This window comes from Crinia signifera, chromosome 4 (genome assembly GCF_055691185.1).
Source record: "Crinia signifera chromosome 4, ASM5569118v1, whole genome shotgun sequence".
Lineage (NCBI taxonomy): Eukaryota > Metazoa > Chordata > Amphibia > Anura > Myobatrachidae > Crinia > Crinia signifera.
Window position 1 is genome coordinate 133723544 of NC_139220.1, and position 22333 is coordinate 133745876.

Here is a 22333-nt window from a genome sequence, read left to right on the forward strand (position 1 = left end):
TAGTTATTTATCCTCATTATCCATGGAAATGAAATGGCTTCATGCTTTGGAAGCCCACTGCTTTTGGTTTCATTGGGTGGAATTTTCTTTGTGTTTATATTTGGCTTTTGCGCCTATTTTACTAGGTAAGCCAAAGTAAAGGGCCCAAAGACTGCAGATAATGGTCATTTGTTTGCCTCTATCTCCCTACAGTGGGGCATCCAATAGGGGTGTCCACTTTCCTCTCTGCATTTCCTATAGAAGATCTAGCAATCAGAAATTAAATTATCAGTGCACACACCTATTTAATGTGGCCATTTTCAGATGTATTGAAACCATGCAGATTTGACTTTTTGAAAACTCCAATTTGCATTGTCAATGAATGGCCGCTTGTTTGTCGAATCCGTAGCTAACAGTCGGAAGATTGAATACGGATGGTCCAATTAGTTGGTATTTCGGAAATGACATTGAATACCCCCATAGTCTTGTCTTGTATACTGTGGGTGCTGCACAAACACTACATATAACTGGGGGGTTCTAGAGCAAGTACCACCGATTTTTTTTTTTTTTTTATTATTATTTTTTTTTTCCCCAAAAAATTACTAATTTTAAGATCAGAAGTGTGTGAAAAACATACACTTTGATTTCCACGTGCCATTTTCAGTTCCGCAATAGGCTAAAAACGCAGGGTTTTCGAATTTCCTGTAACTGTAATGAACCATGCAAGAGATATGCATACATAAGCACATGTGATGTATTTGTCACCTTGGTCAGTTTGTTCACTTAGTACTCAGAAGCAGTGATTATATTAATGTCTGGACTATGAGTTGGCCTTAGGACCAGGTTTGGGAAACATTGGCCTAGTCTTCATTCAGTGCTGCTTATTGCACTTTCCTGACGTAATTATATGTGCTCTAATGTAAAATGTCTTCTCTGTCCACACAGCATGTCTGGGTTTGGTATGAATAGAAATCAAGCATTTGGGTTGAACAATTCCTTATCGAGTAACATTTTTAATGGGACAGGTAAGAATGTTTATTACATTTTGATAAACTAATCTGTGGCAATTTCATGGTTGTTCTTATTCTTTAAGATTTTTCAGAATGTCCTTGTATACATTAAATGTTGGTAACTCTAAAATAAGCCAGAAATATTTTATTCTCTGATTAAGAGGGGTATTCAATCCTGCACCGCTATTTCCGACGGGGGGAATAGCGGTTGGTGCATATTCAATGTTGTCTTTCCCGACCACATTGAAGAGGCATCTCGGCAAAACAAGTCCAACTTTAAAAGTGTTTTGCCGAGAACGGCCATGGGTTGTCGAGCTCACGGCGATCCACAACTGTTACTCATGGTCATACCCCCTTTTCGGCACTCTGCAGGTGGGACATTGAATCCTGCCAAGCGATTTGCTGTTGAGCGGGCCGAGAATGGGACCAATTTTTCGCCTAGGCAAAATATCAGCACTTTCATTAAAATAGAGGGATTTTAATTTGTCTCCAAAAAACAATTGAATACCCCTCATATAGTTGTGATTCACAATTACCGATCTAAGTCTGCAAATGCCTTCTAGAATTGAGAAAATAGTAAAATTACCAAGCATCAGTGTTTAAGACAGAAAAGCATATATATATATATATATATATATATATATATATATATATATATATATAGTGACTAACAAACTGTCAATGTTTAAGAAAAAATTACGTTTTTCTTCACTAGGGTTCTCTCTCCTTCTCTGTAAGATCACAATGCAATGTGCAACGGTGTAACCATCGTTCCGTACATTGCTCTACACTCCCAGATGGCTCTTATGTCACAGGATCACTGCCTTGCAGTCCGTTGCTAATCATTAAGGCTGCATTAAGGCAGCCACCTGTGAGAGAATATAGGCCATGTGTGAGAAAACCATGCCACTTGTGATCTCCAGTATGTGAGGTTTTTTTCCCTATACGCAGGTTTTTTTGTTTGTAATGATTTTTTTCCCCTTATCCATTAAAAAGCCTCTGTTTCACAAAAATATTCATCAGATGTTGTGTGTTACAAAGTTAAGTAACGCACATGAAATAACTGCGCTGTTCATACTTCTTTGTATGCGTCACATTCTCTTCAACTCCTCTGCAGCAGGTTATATGTTAGGGATGGCCAAGAGTATTTTAGAAGCTTCTTTAGCCTTCATTCACGAGGGCAGAGCAGCTGATGAAGGTCAGAAGACTTGGTACTGTCCTAAAATGTGGGGTGACATTTATTAAGATACACTTTAATAACAGAGCTACAGTGGCTTTTCAGATGTGAAAACTTACATTTTAAGAGCCTCCCGCACACATTAGTCATACAAATTGTGCTTTATTAACAATTTTCTGCACTGACAACTGGAGAATTATTATTTACAGAATACAAAATGAACCCTTTTGTCACCTGACTATGCTGTGTCTGTGATCTACCATATGTTTTCTGTAATATTTGTGTCTCTAGACTGTCATGACCATCATCTAACATTTACACCTACTTGGTCACTTTTGTATGATCTGTTATAATTCAGGATTTTAATTGTCCATGAATGACTTTTGTCTGACAGTGCTTTGTTGCACCTTACACCATAACTAATGGTGAAGATGTGAGGTTCAAATCTACAGTACTGTATGTTGCCCTCTAAAATGGTCAACATTTTTTTCTGCACAGCCTTGTGTTTGCTGCAGGGGGCGTTGTGAGCAGGAGGACCAATTAGAAGACGTACTGTTTATGATTGCAGCTACTCAATGGTCCTCCTACTAAGACTTCTACCTCCTTGAAAACCTCTCTCGGACTAACCACCTAGCCCAGGGGAAAAAACGTTTTCTTAAATGGTGGGAACTATACAAGGATGTATATAAGGGTCTTAGCTCCCCTGGAACAGTAAGGGAATGGTTGCGCCTCCCCAATATTTCAGAATAATTACACTCAGGACTAATGGTGGGAGTGTAAAACAAGTTATAAATACAATCACCTCCACCAACTCCATTCACATAAGCAGCAGCAGCCACATCCAGAGAGTAATACTGCAGCAATGAGAGTATCTCAGTCACCGCTTTACCACCGCTTTACCATTGGGGAACAGGTGCTTGCGTTTTTTCTTTCCTCCACCAGTTAGGTGTTATGAGGGAAGGTGGTTCCTTTTGGAGGGCTGTGAAGCAATGTCGCACAGCCCTAAGCAGACCTCTCTGGCCCCTAACTCCAGTATAGCTTTTTTAAGTTTATATTTTATTTGATTTATTATACTGCACATCATGTGGTGAGTGGAGCTCCTGTCATACGTTTTAGATCTTTTGTATATATGCATTTCTGAAGGTTAACTTGTATGTTCTTTACATTTGTGTAGTTCTTAGTGATCTCTTAAAGTTCCTTCATGTTCAGATTATTATTCTGATAATACCAATACATTTTCTGTATTCTCTTTTCTGTTCTACTTTTTCCTTTCTTTCATCAGTAACCGTAACCTATCCTATCTTTCAGACGGAAGTGAAAATGTGACGGGTTTGGACCTTTCAGATTTCCCAGCACTAGCGGATAGAAATAGGAGGGAAGGAAGTGGCAACCCTACTCCATTAATAAACCCTTTGGCGGGAAGGGCACCTTATGGTACGGCAATTCCGTGGAAGTTTTGTAACTGTTATGCACACATTTGCAGGTTGTTATAAGGGGATGCAGTTACAATCCCGGCTACCGAAATCCTGACACTTTCTCCCTCTATGGGTGTACACAACAGAGAATAAATTAGTGTGCGGAGCGTAGCGTGGCACCGGGCCTGCAAGGGGGTGCGATCCACGTCCCACCTTGTCTGGATTCTGACCGCCGGGATTCTGACCGCCGGGATTTAGTACCAATCCCGTTATAAATTAGGTGTGTTAGGATCTGGAGTGAATGAGTCATTGACAACAATCTCTATGGTATTTAGTAATATCATTATCGTGCCTAGCCCCCCAAAAATGGGTACCTGGGACCCCTCACTTACAAAAATTGGGGACCTACATTTTCTGGGTCCCAACAGAATGAATGTTTTTAAATATTCCTTTCACCCCCTCTCCCTCCCTTTTGCACATACCCAGCCTTCTTCCCCAAACCCCCAGGATTGCATATATGCATGCCATATACCAAGCCTCCTTCCCACCTCCTCCCCCTGCTTGCACATACCCAGCTCTGAACATTCTGGAGCAGCGGGGGGACACACCACTGAAGCGTGCATCACTCTCTGCCATGCAGCTGGTCCGGCAGCGGTGCTTTAGCGCGACCCACCCTGTGATGCTGAAAATAATGTTCCTCCACGGACTCATTGCCACTTCATCACTTAAGCAGACAGAGCGTATCCCTCCCTGGCATATAATAGAAAAAGTGCACTTGCCAGCATGGGCTGAGCATGTCCCAAGGTACACCCCCATCCTGGAAAAGTAAGTATCGTGTTCATTGTCAGGTAAAATACATGCTATAGCATCCTTATCCCCACCCCCAGGCAGTACAGTTTCCCCTATCACACAGCAACCCTCCCTCCGGCATTACAGCGCCACCAGTGTTCTTAATGCAGTGCTCCCTATCGCCACCCCCAGGTATTGCAGCACCCACTATACCTTGCAGCACCCACTATCCCCACTCCCTGGCAGCACGGGGCCCACTAGCCCCACCTCCTGGCAGTACGCGGACCACTACCCCCACTCCTTGGCAGTACGGCTTGGGCAGCACAGAACCCACTAACCCCAGCCAGTATGGGGGCCACCACTTTTAGGCATCCAGTGGGCCCACCATGAGTCCATTGGGCACTCGTCCAGGCAGGAGCAACTGAGAGCATGGTTGTGGCTAGCATACTGGCTGAGGACGGAGACCAGGCTGGTGAGGAAAGGGGCAGTGGACAACTCCTGCTCCCGAGTCAAGGAGCGGCGACCCATGCGGGAGTAGTGCATCTCCTGCAACAGTGCTTCACACCGCAGCTAGGTCCAGACCCCTAGCACTGCTCCTCTCTGGCAGCCCCACCACATACGCAGTCTTGGTGATATTCTGGTACCAGCGTCAGCGGACACTACCTGCTCCCGGTACAGGAAGCTGAGGCCCTTGCGGGTGTAGTGCATCTCCTGCAGCACTGCCTCACAAACCACGGACCGCACATGCGACTAGATCTCTGCCCCCAGCACCGTGCCACCCCGGCATGTACAAAGCCTTAGTAGAGTACTTGTACCAGCGGTCAGCACCCACGGCAAAGATAAGCTGCAGTCGTACAGTCAAGTTGATGGCATATCATAGAGAAGGGGCGCACGCCCATTTGGGTGGAGCGGGTCCCATGGGATGCACCCATCCTGGAAAAGTGAGTTTATTGTCCGTTAAAATACAGGCTGTAGCTATGACACTGCTGCTTTGTCTTCTCTAATACAGAGTTTCCAGTGATAACCCTGCTTATGTGAAGAGGATGTATTAGAAGGCCTTAATCCTGCATTGGATGCTTCAGCTAAGCATATAGAGGATCTGGGGTTACAGGCGCAAAGCTAGCAGTGGTAGATTAAGTTTTAGCACATCAAGTAAATGAGTAATGTTAGGCCATGTGGAGAAATACATCTGCTTTTTGGTAATCTCAGTATGTGTCCCTTATAAATATTCTGATGAACAGTTTCCTCTTTGGAGATTTTTACTAAACAAAACTACTATTCCATTTCTATTTTGTTTTTTTTAATCGGTATAGCTCCTTGATAAAACGGCATCGCCCCTTCCCAAATTGACTTCATTTTAATGTGGTACTGGTCCTAAAACATTTATATTGTCCTTCGCAGAATTTGATAGCCTTAGTTAGCTCCTAACTGAATGCATTTTAATATAAACCATAGTGAGTGTTGAGGAAAGTTCTGCTGAAATGTCATTTAGATCCATTTATCTGATGCAATTTTCAAAGGGTTTACTCCTCAAATGTTCCATACTATCAATAATTACCCAGAATGAAAGTTAAGGTTTTCTTCACAAATCACAAGAAGTACACGTTGTGAAGGCGTCTAATACCCTCATTAGCCATGACCCAACATGGGCTGCAGTCCTTGCTGCATTGTAAGATAATGTAGTGCATATACATACTCTGCTATTAAGTGGTTTTCAGACACAAACTTAATAGTTATTTTATATGGTGACTAATATGAATGTCTTCTTTTCCTTGTACAGTCGGTATGGTGACAAAACCAGCAAGTGAACAGTCCCAGGACTTTTCAATACACAACGAGGACTTCCCTGCATTACCAGGTTCCAGCTACAAAGATCCAACATCGAGCAATGATGACAGCAAATCTGTACGTAGTGCCATTATAACACATTTGTGTGCAACAATTGGTTAATATGTATTGCTAAAGTATGTAACCCTTTCTTGACTCTGCTATGTGTATTGGATGTATTGATTCAGGTTATAAGCACAATAGAAGTTAAGAATTCATGAATGTCCCTGATTGAGGACCACAAATTAGTGGTTTATTAATTAGGTATGTCTCACTATAATTGACACATGTTCAGGTATTTAATTAGACTTAAGGAGCCCATGCACGCTCTGCTCCTGCTCCGTCTGTTCTGTACTATGAGATGCGTGATCCCGCGGCATCTCATAGTACAGTACAAAAGTATGCTGCACATACTTTTTGTACTAGCTTTACATCGTATCGCATGCACAAGGCATACGAGACGATGTGTACTTTAAAAGTACAGATCGGACGCCCAGAACGGAGCGTGTATGGGCTCCTTTAGTTCTAAATTTACTATGCGGTGCTTTTCAAAGCTACGTCTTCAGTAAATTCAACTGCCGGATTTAAAGGGCCAATCAGGTACTTATGTAATATCTGGGCTCCCGTTTTTCTTATGAGACCGCGTCCGCTGGCCACGCTTCGGGCACGGTGGCTCGCTGCGCTCGCCACACTATATAAAATCAACTCCATGCGTAGTTGGATAGTAGGGGTATGAAAAAATGGGGTGCATTTAACAGCCCAGATAATACATAAGTACCGTCAATCATTTTTAATGTGAAGAAAAATAGTGATGTTTTATCGGAGACAATTGTCTTCTATCCAATAATTAACCAATGATGTTAAGAAGGGTAAAACTGCGCTTGAGATGAAAAAGCAGCTCTAGTTTGAAAAGGGTTAAAGTAGTTAATATTGAGCGCTAAGGTAAAATGAATTCGGCGAGTGACACCTGAAAAATAAATTAGTTGTTAGTAAAATGTTTACACTCCTTTTGGAGTGTAAACATTTTACTAACAACTAATTTATTTTTCAGGTGTCACTCGCCAAATTCATTTTACCTTAGCGCTCTATATTAACTAAATTATCCAATGATGATGGCTTAAAAACAATCATTTGGATATTTATCATTTTATTGCTTCCCACAAAAGCACATTGAAATGGCATATGTTTTTGGAGTTTATTTACACCATTGTGTGTGTTTAAAGCTGGTACACATAGGAGCGCTCAGCAATCGTTCGGACTTTACCGACTATTTCTCTTGATCTTAGAAAGAGTGTGTACACACCTGCAATCTTTCTAACTACTAAACGATATATGACATTGTTTGATCACTAACAAATTATAATTGTTCCTCTACACACTAGAGCAACATTCATACCACGCCAATCTAGGAAGTTTCATGACTGTGATGTCAAGTTGGTCTTCTGTATCGCTTGTAATCCAGTTCACCATACACAATGCACAAAAACAATATCTCAAGGTTTAAAATGCAGCACATACATCTTACAATAGTCTCTAGTGACCAGGGTGAGCATGTAAGTATTTCTACACAGCGATGTAGGCAGTATGTCAATACAAAATGGCATATCGGCCAGACATCGCTCCAGTGTGTACCCATCTTAGTAAGTAAGGCCCTAAGTACACCAAACAAATTGTTTGGTCATTTTTATCTTTGGTACATAAAGCATTGTAGCACAAAACATTTTGACTTCGTTTCAAGTCGATAATTTGATACTCTAGCATCTGCTGGAAAATGTGTACAATATTTTCATACATTCAAGTTACCATTAAAGGCAGTATTCAGTATTGGCAGTATTGTTTTCCCTGCACCCACTGGCCGCTATTCAATTGTTTTTGCTGACGGGCACGCTAACATATGTGTGATAATATAGATAAATTGAATATCACCCTGCAATCTCCCTTCACTTTGGACAGGAGATCGGGCTCTATATAACAATTGAATACCGCCTTAAGATTAGAATGGCAAAAATAATATAGTCTATATTTTTTTTTTATTTTTTTTTGTAACGTCCACTTATAAAGGGTTAAACAAATGAAAATGAGATATTATGTTCTACAAGTAACTTACTATGTGGTTACAAAAAAAAAAGAAATGTCATTAGTGCTAATGTGCTAGTAAAGGAATATTTCAGTCCATAGATGTCTCTGGGTGCAATGAATTAAGAGGAACATGAAAAATCAAATGCCTTTATAAATAAATAGGAGGAGAGTAGTGTGAAGTGTCACAAGGTGTTGAGGTAAAAGAGAAGTCTTGACTGATATTACTGTGGAAACGGTTTTATTACTATTTATGGTACTTGTTTCCTAGAACGGCCACAATCTTGTCCATCGTGTACCTTAAAGTTAAGGTACACGATGGACGCAATAGACCCGATTTCCTTTGAAATCAGGTCCATTTTGCCGGCAAAGGCAAAATTGGGAGCATCGTGTAGGTCGCATGCATTAACATGGCCCGCGACGCGACCGACGCGATTTTGCCATAGGCTTCAATGTTAAAATATTTTTAACATTGAAATCGGGAGCATCGCGTCGGTCTTGTGCCATTATAATGGCACAAGATGAGATGGACTTGATTAAGTCCATTTTACATAGCAAACAATGTGAAATGGGCCAATATGACCCATTTCACATTGTATATGGCCCCGTCACGGTTAAAAAGTTACGCAACCCCATTGTGAGTGTCACCCCGCGATTGACGCCAACCCGAAGCGTGGCGAGCGCAGCGAGCCCGCGAGGTGCGGCGGTGCGCGTCCTCCGACCTTTTCATACCCCTACTATCCACGTCGGCGTGGAGTTGAGAATATAAAGTGTGGCGAGCGGACGCGTATACCTGTGAAGTTATACGCGTCCCCTCGCGGGGCTCGCTGCGCTCACCACGCTTCGGGCACTTTATATTCTCAACTCCACGCCGACGTGGATAGTAGGGGTATGAAAAGGTCGGAGGACGCGTACCGCCGCCCCTCGCGGGCTCGCTGCGCTTGCCACGCTTTGGGTTGGCGTCAATCTTGGGGTGCCGTTGATGGGGTAAAATTGGGGGTCTGGGGACTACTTTACATTGAATCCAATGTAAAATAGGGTCCCAGGGGCCCTATTCACATTTGAGTCAATGTAAAAATCGGGTTGATCGCGTCGGTCGCATCGCATGCGATTTGACCGACGCGATTTTTCCGACACGATCACCCCGATACAAATTGGTGTGGTCGTGCTAGGAAACAAGTACCCTATTTATATATTATGGTATTTTTCTTTTTAGTGTTCTGATTTTTTGCGTATTCTGGAGTATGTATGAATATGTGAAGAGAATGAGACATACGCTAGTCAAGAAGTGTACATGGCAACAAATCAGCTTATGCTTATAATTAGGTATCATTTGATATAATTTTTAAGTACAAGATAAATCCTACCTCAAAGCTGATTTGGTTGTAAATGTCTTTACTTTTCCAAACCACTGCTGTATACACAACCCCCCCCCCCCCCCTTTGGAGCAGAGGGATAGAAAATGTTTTACTGTGTTTGTGTATACTAGTTGTCCGTTCATCCAGGATCAACCTAGCTCATAGTATATCTGTACATGTGTGCTGATCATATTTCTGTGCACAATGTCAGTCCTGCAGCACAGCCAATGATGATCCTATTTAGCAGAGGGATTTGTACATCATATTGTGCATATGGCTGACCAAACTGTTATATGGCTGCAGGAGCCATCCACAAGTCATCCCAACTTAGCGCGCATATTTAAATGCCCATCTAGTTACGATAATTTACAGCAGGCTAATTGATCCAGGCTAATAAGTTTGTGGCTACCCCCATTTTATTTAAACCTGTTAAGTTTTAAGGGCCCATTCCCCTGATAGAGCGTCAGATTGGTAAGTGCGTTGAAAACTCGGAACTCAATCAGCAGATCCTGGAGTCAGTAGCCGAGTGGTGTACTTAGAAATCTTTGTGAAGGCCTTGCCTTATACTATTTTATGTTTCAGTGCGCAAGAAATAAAAACAAAGTAACTTATTTGTTTACATGCAGAATTTAAATACATCGGGAAAGACTGCCTCAAGTACAGATGGTCCCAAATTTCCAGGCGATAAAAGTTCCACAACGCAAAATAATAACCAGCAAAAAAAAGGGATACAGGTCTTACCGGATGGTAAGCTGTTTAATGCATTTATTTTCTGGCTTTTTTCTTTTTAATTGCGTTGTATCCGTTCATAATTTACATTTTGAATTCACTTGTGGAACATATATGGAAATATGCCTCTATGTAAATTTTATGGTTGATTTTAAAATAATAATTATAAAAAAGTGTTCTATTATGTATTTACCTAGGCCACAAATATATTGACTTTTACTATAGACCATAATTGACATTGCATACCTGTTTTCGACGAAACATTGACATGACGAAGCCAGAAAACTTTACCTTATACATTCGTTTATTAATGCAAATTGTTTTTATTCTAATCAAAGTTAAATTGGTTAAATCACTTCCACATGTTTTTGGGGTTCTTTTTGGTGGTGGGGGGGGGGGGGGGGGCTTAACTATTAACTGTTACTATATATTTTTTCCACCACTTGGAGCAAATGTCTAACCAGTCAGTCCCAACTAACCTGGGCATTTCTATTAGAGAATGTTCTAGTTGGTATTCGGATTAATTAGAATTTACTTTTCAGATTTGGATCATAATTGACATATATACACCACTCGGCATATGTTATTTGCTATTGTATTGGTGCTTACTTTGACCTGCTGCTATGAGTAGAAGGATACTAAGGCTACATGATACGCCAATGCTACTACATCAGGAATTTTAACTGTGATACATAACCACTAAATCAGATCTTTTTTTGGCAGTAGGCATTCTGAGGATGGGACCAGTATTTGGACTATTGGCTAAAACTATTGACCTAAATTGAGGCATTTACTGTATGTTGCTTTCTGATTTAATACCCAGAAAATGGCTGCATACAATGGTGTGTATTCAATGTTTTTTTGCAAGCTGTGACAGCGATCCGTGTCGGTATTCAACTGACCCCCTGCACACGCCAATTCCCCCCGCTAGGTTTTTGGAGCGAGGGGGAGATGGCGAATGTGGCAGCTAAAACAGCGAGGCTTGTGGCTGAATAAGGGGGCTCCCTGCATTAGCTGCGCGCCTTGCTGTCTTGGGGAATCCTTGCTGTCCTCTGACTGGGGATTCCCCCGGCACGTTGAATAGGGTGAGTGGCCAGCGCGAGGGTCGCTTGTTTTCGGCGATCCCCGCCGTTAAACCCCCTTGCTGGCCACATTGAATACACCCCAATGTATTTTAACTATACGTACTCTTAGACTTAAAGTTAGAGCTTTTAGACATTTCCATTAGACTATGGCAGTAATGTTTTTTTGTGCAGACAAGTTGCCTATGATTAATTGTGTTGTATAGCTGGATACTACAGGAAAACTCCAATATCTCCCAAAATTCCAATGGGTGCTTACAATGTTAAATGCACCCTAATGGGTGCTTACAATGTTAAGTGCACCCCCACTATAAACGTGAACCCGAAGTGTTGCGAGCGGCGGCGGTACGCGTCCTACGACCTTTTCATACCCCCACTAATCACGTCGGCGTGGAGTTTATTTTATAAACCGAGCCCGAAGCGGGGCGAGGGGACACGCATAACTTCACAGGTATACGCGTCCCCTCGCGGGTCTCTCTGCGCTTGCCACACTATATAAAATCAACTCCACGCCAACGTAGATAGTGGAGGTATGAAAAGGTTGTAGGACATGTACCGCCGCCCCTCGCGGGCTCGCTGCACTCGCATCGCTTTGGGTTCACGTTTATAGTAAGGGGTGGCTTGGGGGTGCATTTTACATTGTAAGTACCCATTAGGGTGCTTAAAACCACCCATTACGGTGCTTGTACAATTTTTAATTGAATAGTGCTGTAAAATCGCGTCGCATCGCATGCCATCGGGTGTATGGCATGCGATGCGATAAAAACATTGGGGGCGCCGTGATAATACACAAGTACCAAATAATTAAATAGCCTCTTATGAAGGGTTTTGGATATATTGACTCGTAGACCTTTGAAAGGTGTGCTTCACTGTAGCATGGTTGCATCTCCCTGATCACTGGACCCTGCACATTTGCAGCTGTGCTTTCAGGTGAATTACCCCCTATGTGTAGAGTGTGTATGTAAAGCATGAGAGAAAAAGTCAGGGTGCCAAACAAACTAACCATTACAAGGGTGTGGCAATAGCTGGTGTATATGAAACAAACATACAGTAAATTAATTTTGTGCAAGTACGAAACCTTTGTTTCATTCATAATATTGTAAAGAATTACCTCCAGGCTGTGTGTATAGGCAACAAATGCATTGTTTGTATAGACTTTTGTCCCGTGCCCAACATCTCATTATTGTATCCAAATCTTCCAAAATACGGAAAAATCCAATATAGAATATACTTCCAATAAAGTAGACATGACCTGTATTTCAGACTGCTCTTTTTCATGCATGTTAAAAATTATCTAGGACTTGTCTATGTTTCTTTATTTGTAGCCCTGTCCATGAAATGTGTACCATGTGGAATTGGATGCTTTATAATCATTATTGCTATTTCCATTTGTTCTTCTCCTTTTGCCCAGGCCGTGTTACTAACATTCCTCAAGGCATGGTGACAGATCAGTTTGGCATGATTGGTTTGTTAACATTCATCAGGGCAGCTGAGACCGATCCAGGGATGGTACATCTTGCATTAGGAAGTGACTTGACAACACTAGGCCTCAATCTCAACTCTCCAGAGTAAGTGTTTTATTGTGTCCATACCTCTGTGTTTTTGCCAGTTGTATTACATATTTTTGGTGTTTTTAAATATGATTTAGCAGTTTTATTACATATTTTGATCCAGTTTTGTCTTGAAAATGCAAAAATATATATATCATTTTTTTATGTTGAATAGATTGTGATTAGCTTTATCACAAACTGGTGTGGTTTCATATTTGTACATATACAAAGCTTTCTTCTGGCTATACATGTAATACACCGTAGTCCTTGCACATGGTATAGGTCAATGATGGCTAAACTCAGATGACTGCATTGCAGTCTAAGCCAAGGTCTACCCCTGAGCCCAAAGCTTCCTACTCATTTGCTATTCATGGTGCTTGTCTGTCATACTGAGGTCCAGTTATTTGGTGCTGAACGTGATTGCAGTTCAGATTGGCAGCCATCAGCATTGGTTTGCCACAGAATGGCAGGCAAAGGTGGAAGATGAGGGGGGAAGATGATGTTCTTCAAGTGGGTTGAGGAAGCAGATGGGAGGAACTGTTTTGGGAACAGGAAAAACGAATAGCCATACATGCAAGTTAAAGATAGAGTAATTCGAAGAGGGAGAGTAGATGCAGACGCTCGCTACCATGGGGTAGGTATCACAAGAACAAAATAGACTTTGCAGACATCTCAATTTTGACTAAAAAGTTTACAATCTATTTCTATAATCTAGCATAGTCAAAATCACACCATGTCTATAATCATTATCTGTGATTGTGGCCTCTGTTCGTGGGAAATCGCAGTCCAAATCTGCCATAGCCAAAATCACAGTGTGTGTATGCGCCTTAAGAAATGTGGGATCATCATTGTTATGTAAACAACGGTATATGGACATTACACTGGTTTGTTCGCACCCGGCGTTCATCCGCTTGGGGACCGTTGTTTGGCGCAGCCACATTTCATCATATGTGCGTACGCCAGGTGCGTGCGGCCACAGTCTGTTCTCCAGGTGCACGCACCCAAGACTGCGGGAGGGGGGCGTGTGGTGGCATCAGATAGTCGCCCCATGGGAATGCTCTGGACGTTCCCATGGAAATCCCTGGGTGACATGGGCACCAGGGGAGGGCAGCTGACATCACCGGATTTCAGCAGCCTGCTCATTTCCCCCCGAATGTGCAGGCATATAGAAGTGACCTGGAAGTCACTTTATATATGTGTGCACACATGCACCACATCTTTTGATAGTCGGCGACCATCAAAAGATGGGGGAGGTTCCCCCTGGCATGCAAATGGATGCATATGTAAAACATCCATTCGCAGCCATGTGAACGTATAGGGGGGTGGTGTAACACCATTCACAGGGAGGGTTCTGGTTGACTAGCAAGGATGCGAATTCGCATCCGAGCGAATCAACCAGAATAACCCCCTATATGACAGAAAATATATATGCATGAGCAGACATTATTTTCTGCAGCAGCTCAAGTAATAGTGCCTAATTGTCCCTGGTGATTTCACTTACCGCTACATTTTACATTAAACAATATAGCTTTGTTCACATAATCAGCCACTTCCGTTCGCATTGGTACAATATTATTATTTCCATTTTTTCTGGGTTTATTAGCTTGATAGTTTGCTACTGAGAGTCATGCTAGTGTAGCCTTCCAGGAGGGGGGAATGCAGTGTGCAGAAAAGGACAACACTTAAAATATTCATTATCAAGGTCAATGGAAGACAGTGAAGTAAAGAGCTGGATTTAATTTTCCTTTTGTGATGTCTATCAATTAATGCCAGTCTCTGATCAGGTACATTCCGCTCACTGTTTGACTCTTAGGCTCTTGACGTTGTCAGGTGTTTTTTTTCCTACCTAAAGTTCTTTGTTCAATTTTACACCCAGAAATCTGTATCCAAAATTTGCATCACCGTGGGCATCCTCACCTTGTCGACCACAAGATATTGGTATGTCATTTTTGCTCTTTTACATGAAACAAAAATACTTGCGCCCTTAACTTAATTGTCAAAAGTTATGTTTTATATGCTTTCTATATATCTTTTATAATTGTTTAATGCAAACTGCAAAAATAGTAAAAGGAAATCTGTTTGCTCACCCTGCCCAGTCCGTCGTGCAGCTAAGGGTTTTTAATAGTGTCTAACATTAGCTTTGCTTTTTTCTTTCTAGATTTCCATGTTCCATCAGAGTACTTAACAAACATTCACATTAGGGATAAGGTGAGTGCCCTGACATTGGGTCTGCATTTTGAGTAAAAATTATAATAATGTGAGTTAGCTCCCGTTTGGCTTGACCTTAAAGTGTGGCTGTGTAATTGGCTAGTGTTTCAGTGTGCAGCAGTAAGACCGGTATGAAAAGTTCCCAGATGTTGCTAAGTGATGGCGTTAGAGCTGTCATTTCTTCTGACAACTTTATAATTGGGAATTTCTTAATGCAAATAAGGGCAATCCCTGACGCATCTTGTATTGCTGAACTGTTCTGTAAGCTATTTACTGCTGTTCATCACTGCCTTGCAAATCAAAACCTGCAACGATTTATTCGTGGAAATGTCTTCTATTTTTTCCAGCAACTTATTTTTATGTAATCTATATAATGAAGCAAGAATGTGCAATATGTCCCATTAGGGAGGCCAATCCCGGGGCATTTTTTTCAATCCCGGGATTCGGGATTGAAAAATGCTCAATCCCGGGAATCCCGGGATTGGCCTCCCTAATAAAAAAAAAATTACCCGCCCCCCCAAATATCAATATAAATGCCCTCTTATTCAACCCGCCTGCCCGCCCGCCACTCTTCCCCATCCCCCTGCCCTGCACTGTCACTTACAGAGGTATGGTGACAGGCAGCAGCAGGAGCGATGTCCGTCCGTCCATCCATGCAGCGCGGCCGGGCGGGCGGCTGAGCGACTGTGCTTGTGCTGAAGTGCACTGACAAGCATGGCGGTGGACGGGCTTCGCAGCGTGGCGTGATGTCAGGGGTCACGCTGAGCAGCCTGGGCGCCATCATGACACTGACAGCGGAGCGGACCAATCAGCCACCGGGGGGTACGCAGCAGACAGCCGGGCAGCATCTGAGCCATTCTAAAGTGCTCAGCGCTGCCCGGCTTTTCCAAAAAAAAAGTACATTTAGCACTGGGATACTAATCCCGAAATCCCGGGATTGAAAGCTTCAATCCCGGGATTCAAATCCCGCCGATTTTAGGCCTAAATCCCGGGATCCCGCTGATCCCGATCCCGGGATTGGCCTCCCTATGTCCCATTTGCTGTAGCAATCAGTGAGGCCTCTATGGCAGAATGCTTTGCAAATGGCATATGCTTTTCATACCAAAAAATTCTGCTTAATACTATTTAAAGTAGATTACAGAACAATATATTAGATTTTAAATGCAATAATATACATGTTTTGTGCAGCACGTGTTGTACAAACATGTAGCTAGTATCAGAATTTGTTTCTTATTACATTTGTATTTTATACTTCTTCTTTTTTTTTTTTTTTTTTTTTCAGTTGGCTGCAATAAAACTTGGCCGATATGGGGAAGATCTACTTTTCTATCTCTATTACATGAATGGCGGGGATGTTTTACAGCTTTTAGCCGCAGTAGAGCTGTATGTATCAAGATTTTCTTATTTACGGTTATTTTTATGTTATGTATGTATGTAGATTTTTATTTAATAATATTATACAAATATAGACCATTAACTTTTTCCCTCAGTTATATTAGGATTTGCGGTGTCACTGTGTAGCATAATAATTGATAGAGCAATATATTGATTGTTTATTGATAAGGAATGTCAGCGGTCCAAAGTGAACAGCAGCAATTGGTAGTTATTGGTGGACCTCTATTGGATAACTAGTTAAAAGCCGGTCAAAATGACGGCTTCTGCAATGTATTTTGAGCTGTGACCGTTTTAGCCAAAAAACTGTCCACGCCATCCCAGTCCCTATCTTTTCCTACCTCCCATCTGTCTACACAGCTCCCTCTCTTCATATCCAGCAAGTTTAAAACAGATCAGTCTCCCTGCAAAAATTGCTTTTACTTTGTGTTATATAGAAACATAAAATTTGACGGCAGAAAAGAACCACTTGGCCCATCTAGTCTGCCCCTTTCTTAAACATGTTACCTCAAACCATGTTTGATCCTTATTGCTTTGTAAGGATATCAATATGCCTTTCCCAAGCATGTTTAAATTGTTCTACTGTATTATGACAACTTTTAGCACACAAAGGAGTAATTTGGTCCGTGAAATGGCCTAGTGGTCAGTGGCGGTACTATGCCTCCATAGAGGTGAGGAGTAATTAGCACTCTCGTATATGTGTGATACATATACCGTATATACTAGAGTATGTCGACCCGAATATAAGCCGAGGCACCTAATTTTACAACAAAAAACTGGGAAAACTTATTGACTCAAGCGGGACCCTCACCCTTCAGCATAAAAAATGTTCTGAAAAAGTAGGCTTATACTAGAGTACATATGGTATATTCAATTTTTTTTCCCTCTCACATCTTTTATTTATGTGAATAAGATGCATATATTCAGAGAGAAAGATGCTCAATATGGTTCTCCTGACTAGTGCAACAGTGTATGAGGACACATCTGATGTTAGAAAAAAAGTATTTTCTAGGGGAGGTACTCCTAGCAAATGATTTATTTTTCTGCAGATGAATGCTATGATACTATTCAGCACCATCTAGGCATTTGTGGAATTTTATATAAAATTGATCTTCTAACTTGGCCTAGAAATCATTGCAGTGTTGTGAGATGAGAAAACAACCACCAATACTAATGTGTTAAGTGTATGAAACTGTTCAAAACTTAGTGTTGTGTTTAGCAATAAGTATTCTTTTTGAAACCCAGAAATAGATTGATAAGATAGATTACTATAATTGTGCTAGACATTGCTATTCGTCCTTTCTTGGAATGATACCCAAGCAGCCTAATAACATGAGTCTAGTCATGTGTTGTATTCCGTTAGGCGGATGCAGTCTCTGATACTATACAAGTCATTAAATAAAGCGTCCAAATGACTTCTTGGATGGTGCACATTTATATATAGATGCCATACCATTGTGTACGTAACAGTAGAGTAATGTAAACTTGTTAGTCTTATGTTACCATCTAATTTTAGTTTTAACAGAGACTGGAGGTACCACAAAGAAGAGCGAGTATGGATAACCAGGGCACCCGGAATGGAACCAACAATGAAGACAAACACCTATGAGAGGGGGACATATTACTTTTTTGACTGTCTTAACTGGAGGAAAGTTGCAAAGGTACAGTATATTATATTGCTTACTGGATGTTTTATTTTGTGTAATTTCTTAATTTGCACCTTTCATCTGCCTTTATCGAGACCTGGTGACTCAGTCAACAGATTATGTTTGAGAGATCCATTTATTTATTTATTAGCAGTTTCATATATAGCGCATGCATATTCCGCAGCGCTTTACAGAGAATAGTTGAACATTCACACCAGTCCCTGCCCCAATGGAGCTTACGATCTATATTCCCTACGACATGTACACACACACAGACATTCTAGGGTTAATTTTGTTGGAAGCCAATAAACCTACCTATATATTTTGGGATTGTGGGAATCAAACCCATGACCTCAGCACTGTGAGGCAGTAATGCTAACCATTACACTATCCGTGCATTATTTTCAGAATTCCACTGGTTGGTTTTAGGTTCTTAAATGTTACCAGTATTTTAAAATGAGGCATCCTCTTTAAATACATGACTTTTTTATCTACTTTATCAAAATGTGCAGATATAGAAGGAAAGTTTGGATCTGTCCGCTTCTTTCAGTGGTCACTTTACCACAGGAGATGATCCATATGTGTAAATCATGTGCTTCATTGTTTTGGTATCTGATGAAGTCATAAGCAGGGAAAACACTCTACAGTGTATTGGACAATCTTGTAGTCCGAATATGATTGGAACCTGTCTTTTATTTTCTACGATGCTAAAGAGAAATTCTAGCTGGAAACTAACATCCCCACTTTTCACTTTATAGGCTGTATCCAAAGGATGCACTAGGATAGTTGCTAGAAGGACATGGGTCACGTTGACCTCACCATTTTTTATCATTCGGTAACCTTATTTCATGGCCACAGACAATACTTTTAAACATGTTTTATTGTTTTGACTGAGTGCATTCAGTGCAGCAAATGACCTCAGTATGAATGTAGTGCATATTTAACCTGAGATTGTAATCTGCTGTAGTGTATTCCTTACAGCATGACAGTGGTGACAGTATCGTACAATAACTGAGGGGTAGATCTATTAAGCTGTGTGAAGTGATAAAGTGTCTAGTTTTAATCACGGCCAATCAGCTCCTACCGCTCATTTTTCAAACCGGTAGGTCGGTGATAAAAACCAGACACTTTATAACTTCACCAAGCTTAATAAATCTGCCCCTGAGTATCTCAGATAACCGTGATCCTAGAGCCTCTGTACCTGGCTTTTTTGTGTCACTTTATGGATCGAGAAGATTGTTTAGAAAGATACTGTAGCTGTGGAAACTTACTGGTATTTTTTTTTGTACTGTTGGTGAAATTAATTTATTGTTAGGTCAATAATCTTTCAAGGTCCATTGTCTTCTCTCACTGTTACCATGTAAATTTTGCGATACACAGTACATATTAGGCCAGGGACTTACACATTGAGGAACTGAGAACTGTGTATAAAAGGATGAACATATCAGTGGTCATTCAAAAAGAACACCATTCACATCTACTTGGCATTATTACAAATGTATTCTACCTAGATTGTGCAATGTAACACGTCTTCCTTTGAGAGGGTATGATTAAGGTAGCATTATTATAAATAGTTTTACACTTGCTTCCTCAGGGTTTTTATATTTCTGTTAAACTACAGGAATGCGCAGGCTAGCTTGTGCTAAACATTTACTACGGTTTGGTACAGTTTAATAAGATGAGACCAGTTCGCAGTGAAATAAGATCGTTTTGGGGGAAAAAATGTCAAACAGTAATAGAAGCAGAAAATCTTTTTTCATACACCCCTACAACTGTAAATCTGCAAGCAGTAATGTCACCTCAGCTAGGTACGCATAGGAGAGCCCCAGTATGCATAGAATAAGATGAGTGGGTGGATTGTGAGGCCACTGCTTCCCTGCTGTAATTTTATCAGTTGGTGGGTACAACATTTGATACACACTTGTGTAATTGTTGTGGAAAGAATATCGCCACTTTTCATCTGCCACACATACATTTTGGTATAGGCACAGTTAGCCCTATTATTGGGGGGTGGGGGAGGAGGCGGCGCTTGGAGCTGACAGTGCTGCCTCCTCCATACTGTAAACCGGACCCGGGTTACCTGTTCACACTGCACCTGACCTGGGTAAAGGTGCCCATACACGGTACAGTTATTGTATACAATGTTGTATACAATATCGCATCTCTGTTTTGCGATGAGATGAGATCTAGTACAAAAAGTATGTGCAGCACATACTTTTTGTACTTGATCTCCTCTCATCGCAAAACCGCGATGCTATGAGATGCGATCTTGTATACAATAATTGTACCGTGTATAGCCTCCTTCAGAGCTGTGTTCGACCTGGGTTGGTCCTTTCAGACCACACCTCGACCTGGGTCGGTGATGTAAGGACCCAGCGATAACCCGGTTTCAGAGTGTGGTTGAAAGGGGTATTAATCTTCTGCTTTCTGAAAGCATTTGTTGGGATACGTTGATTTATCGTACAGGCCTCATGTCTATTTACATTATAGTTTAACTATGAAACTGTTGGTTCTCTCAGATGTTGTACATGTCCACTGAAATGATGCGCCACAAAATGTTGGGAAATTTTGTGAAAATTGTTGAAGATTGAAGCATATATTAAAACCAAGACCGGTTCACATGCATAGAATTGGGGTTTTATTTATTATTATTTTTTTATTAGCAGTTTCTTATATAGCACACACATATTCCGCAGCGCTTTACAGAGAATATTTGAACACTCACATCAGTCCCTGCCCCAGTGGAGCTTACAATCTATATTCCCTACCACATGTACACGCACACACAGACATTCTAGGGTTAATTTTTTGGGAGCCAATTAGCCTACCAGTATATTTTTGGATTTTGGGAGGAAACCGGAGTACCCGGAGGAAACCCATGCAAGTACGGGAGAATATACAAATTCATATACCGTGATTAATTACTGATTGGAATAGATTTTATTGTGTTATGTTAAATGAAGGTAAATCTCTGCAGCACTACACCACCAGGAAAAGGAAGCATACAGTACATACAAGCAGTATGAAAAAAGTTAAAATGTGATAGAGTAGTGAGAGAACATGCATTCTAGCAGGTAAAAGGCAGAGCTGTCACATTGGCCATTAACTGTAGGCTATAGATTGAAAAAATTTCTGCATGTCTCCATGGGGTGTGAAGCTAAATTTATGATGATGGCTTACATGTGCCCATTAAATTGGATTTCACCCTTATAATTTCTTACTGTTGATTAAAATGACCACATCTTAAATATTGTTCTATATAATGCAGTTGTATTCATTATTATTGTTTATGTATTGTAATTGTTTGAAGATGAGCGTGATGAAGTATACCCATCAATAACTGTCTTGGTTGTTGAATGTGGTCCATAAATGATCACAGTTGCCTCATATTTACAACACTTTGCTTAACCACAAACCAGCTCCATTCATCTTGGCCTATTATTTGTGGCTAAATATGATATGATCAGACTGCGGGACAGGCTTGGCCAGCAGCTTCTAGCTTTGTCGTTTCTTAGGTGGTCTATGTACTAAGCCTTTGGCGGAGATACAGTAACAACCAATTTGCTTCAGTCATTTTTTTCAAGCACAGCCTGTAACTTGACAGTTAGGAGCTGATCAAACGTTCTCTCCGTCCAAGGCTTAGTACAGAGATCACTCTGGTTGTAACCCACTTTCTGTCTTTGAAAGAGCAAAGTAACCAACTCTCATTTCTCTGTAATTAGATTTGTACTCATTAACATTAAACTTTCATGTCACAAATACCTAAATGATTTTACTTATTAAATTGTCAGATATTCAGAATTATCTTGATGCAGCTTCCTCAATTAACGTACAAATCAAATAATCCTAATTATGGAAGAGCCTGATTTGATAGAATAGTAAATAAATCATTTAATAAGGAAAACATTTTACTTCCAATTTCACCATGAATAACAGTCGTCAGAAAGAAATTAAATAAGCATTCAGACAGCTTCCCCAGGACATCTGAACTATTAGTATAAGTACATTATTTGCAAACAGTGCAGCTGAATGAAGAGTACGGTGTACTGGCTTTTCTTCAAGGTACAGAAATTATTTTTTTGTGTGGTTTTTTTT

At 41.0% G+C, this 22333-nt stretch overlaps 1 protein-coding gene across 3 annotated transcripts in view; it reads left to right on the top strand.

Annotated features, from left to right (window-relative positions):
• Positions 1-22333, top strand: part of CNOT2 (CCR4-NOT transcription complex subunit 2) — a 73039-nt gene that overhangs the window by 45200 nt on the left and 5506 nt on the right. For 2 of the 3 annotated variants that reach the window (XM_083182538.1, XM_083182537.1), the window contains 9 exons: positions 925-1004; positions 3475-3600; positions 6151-6275; positions 10258-10378; positions 12854-13010; positions 14869-14930; positions 15151-15200; positions 16483-16583; positions 18109-18253. In XM_083182538.1, the coding sequence (XP_083038664.1) occupies positions 925-1004; positions 3475-3600; positions 6151-6275; positions 10258-10378; positions 12854-13010; positions 14869-14930; positions 15151-15200; positions 16483-16583; positions 18109-18253 (967 nt within the window). The remainder of the gene's footprint in view (positions 1-924; positions 1005-3474; positions 3601-6150; positions 6276-10257; positions 10379-12853; positions 13011-14868; positions 14931-15150; positions 15201-16482; positions 16584-18108; positions 18254-22333) is intronic. The other variant, XM_083182539.1, reaches the window with a different exon arrangement.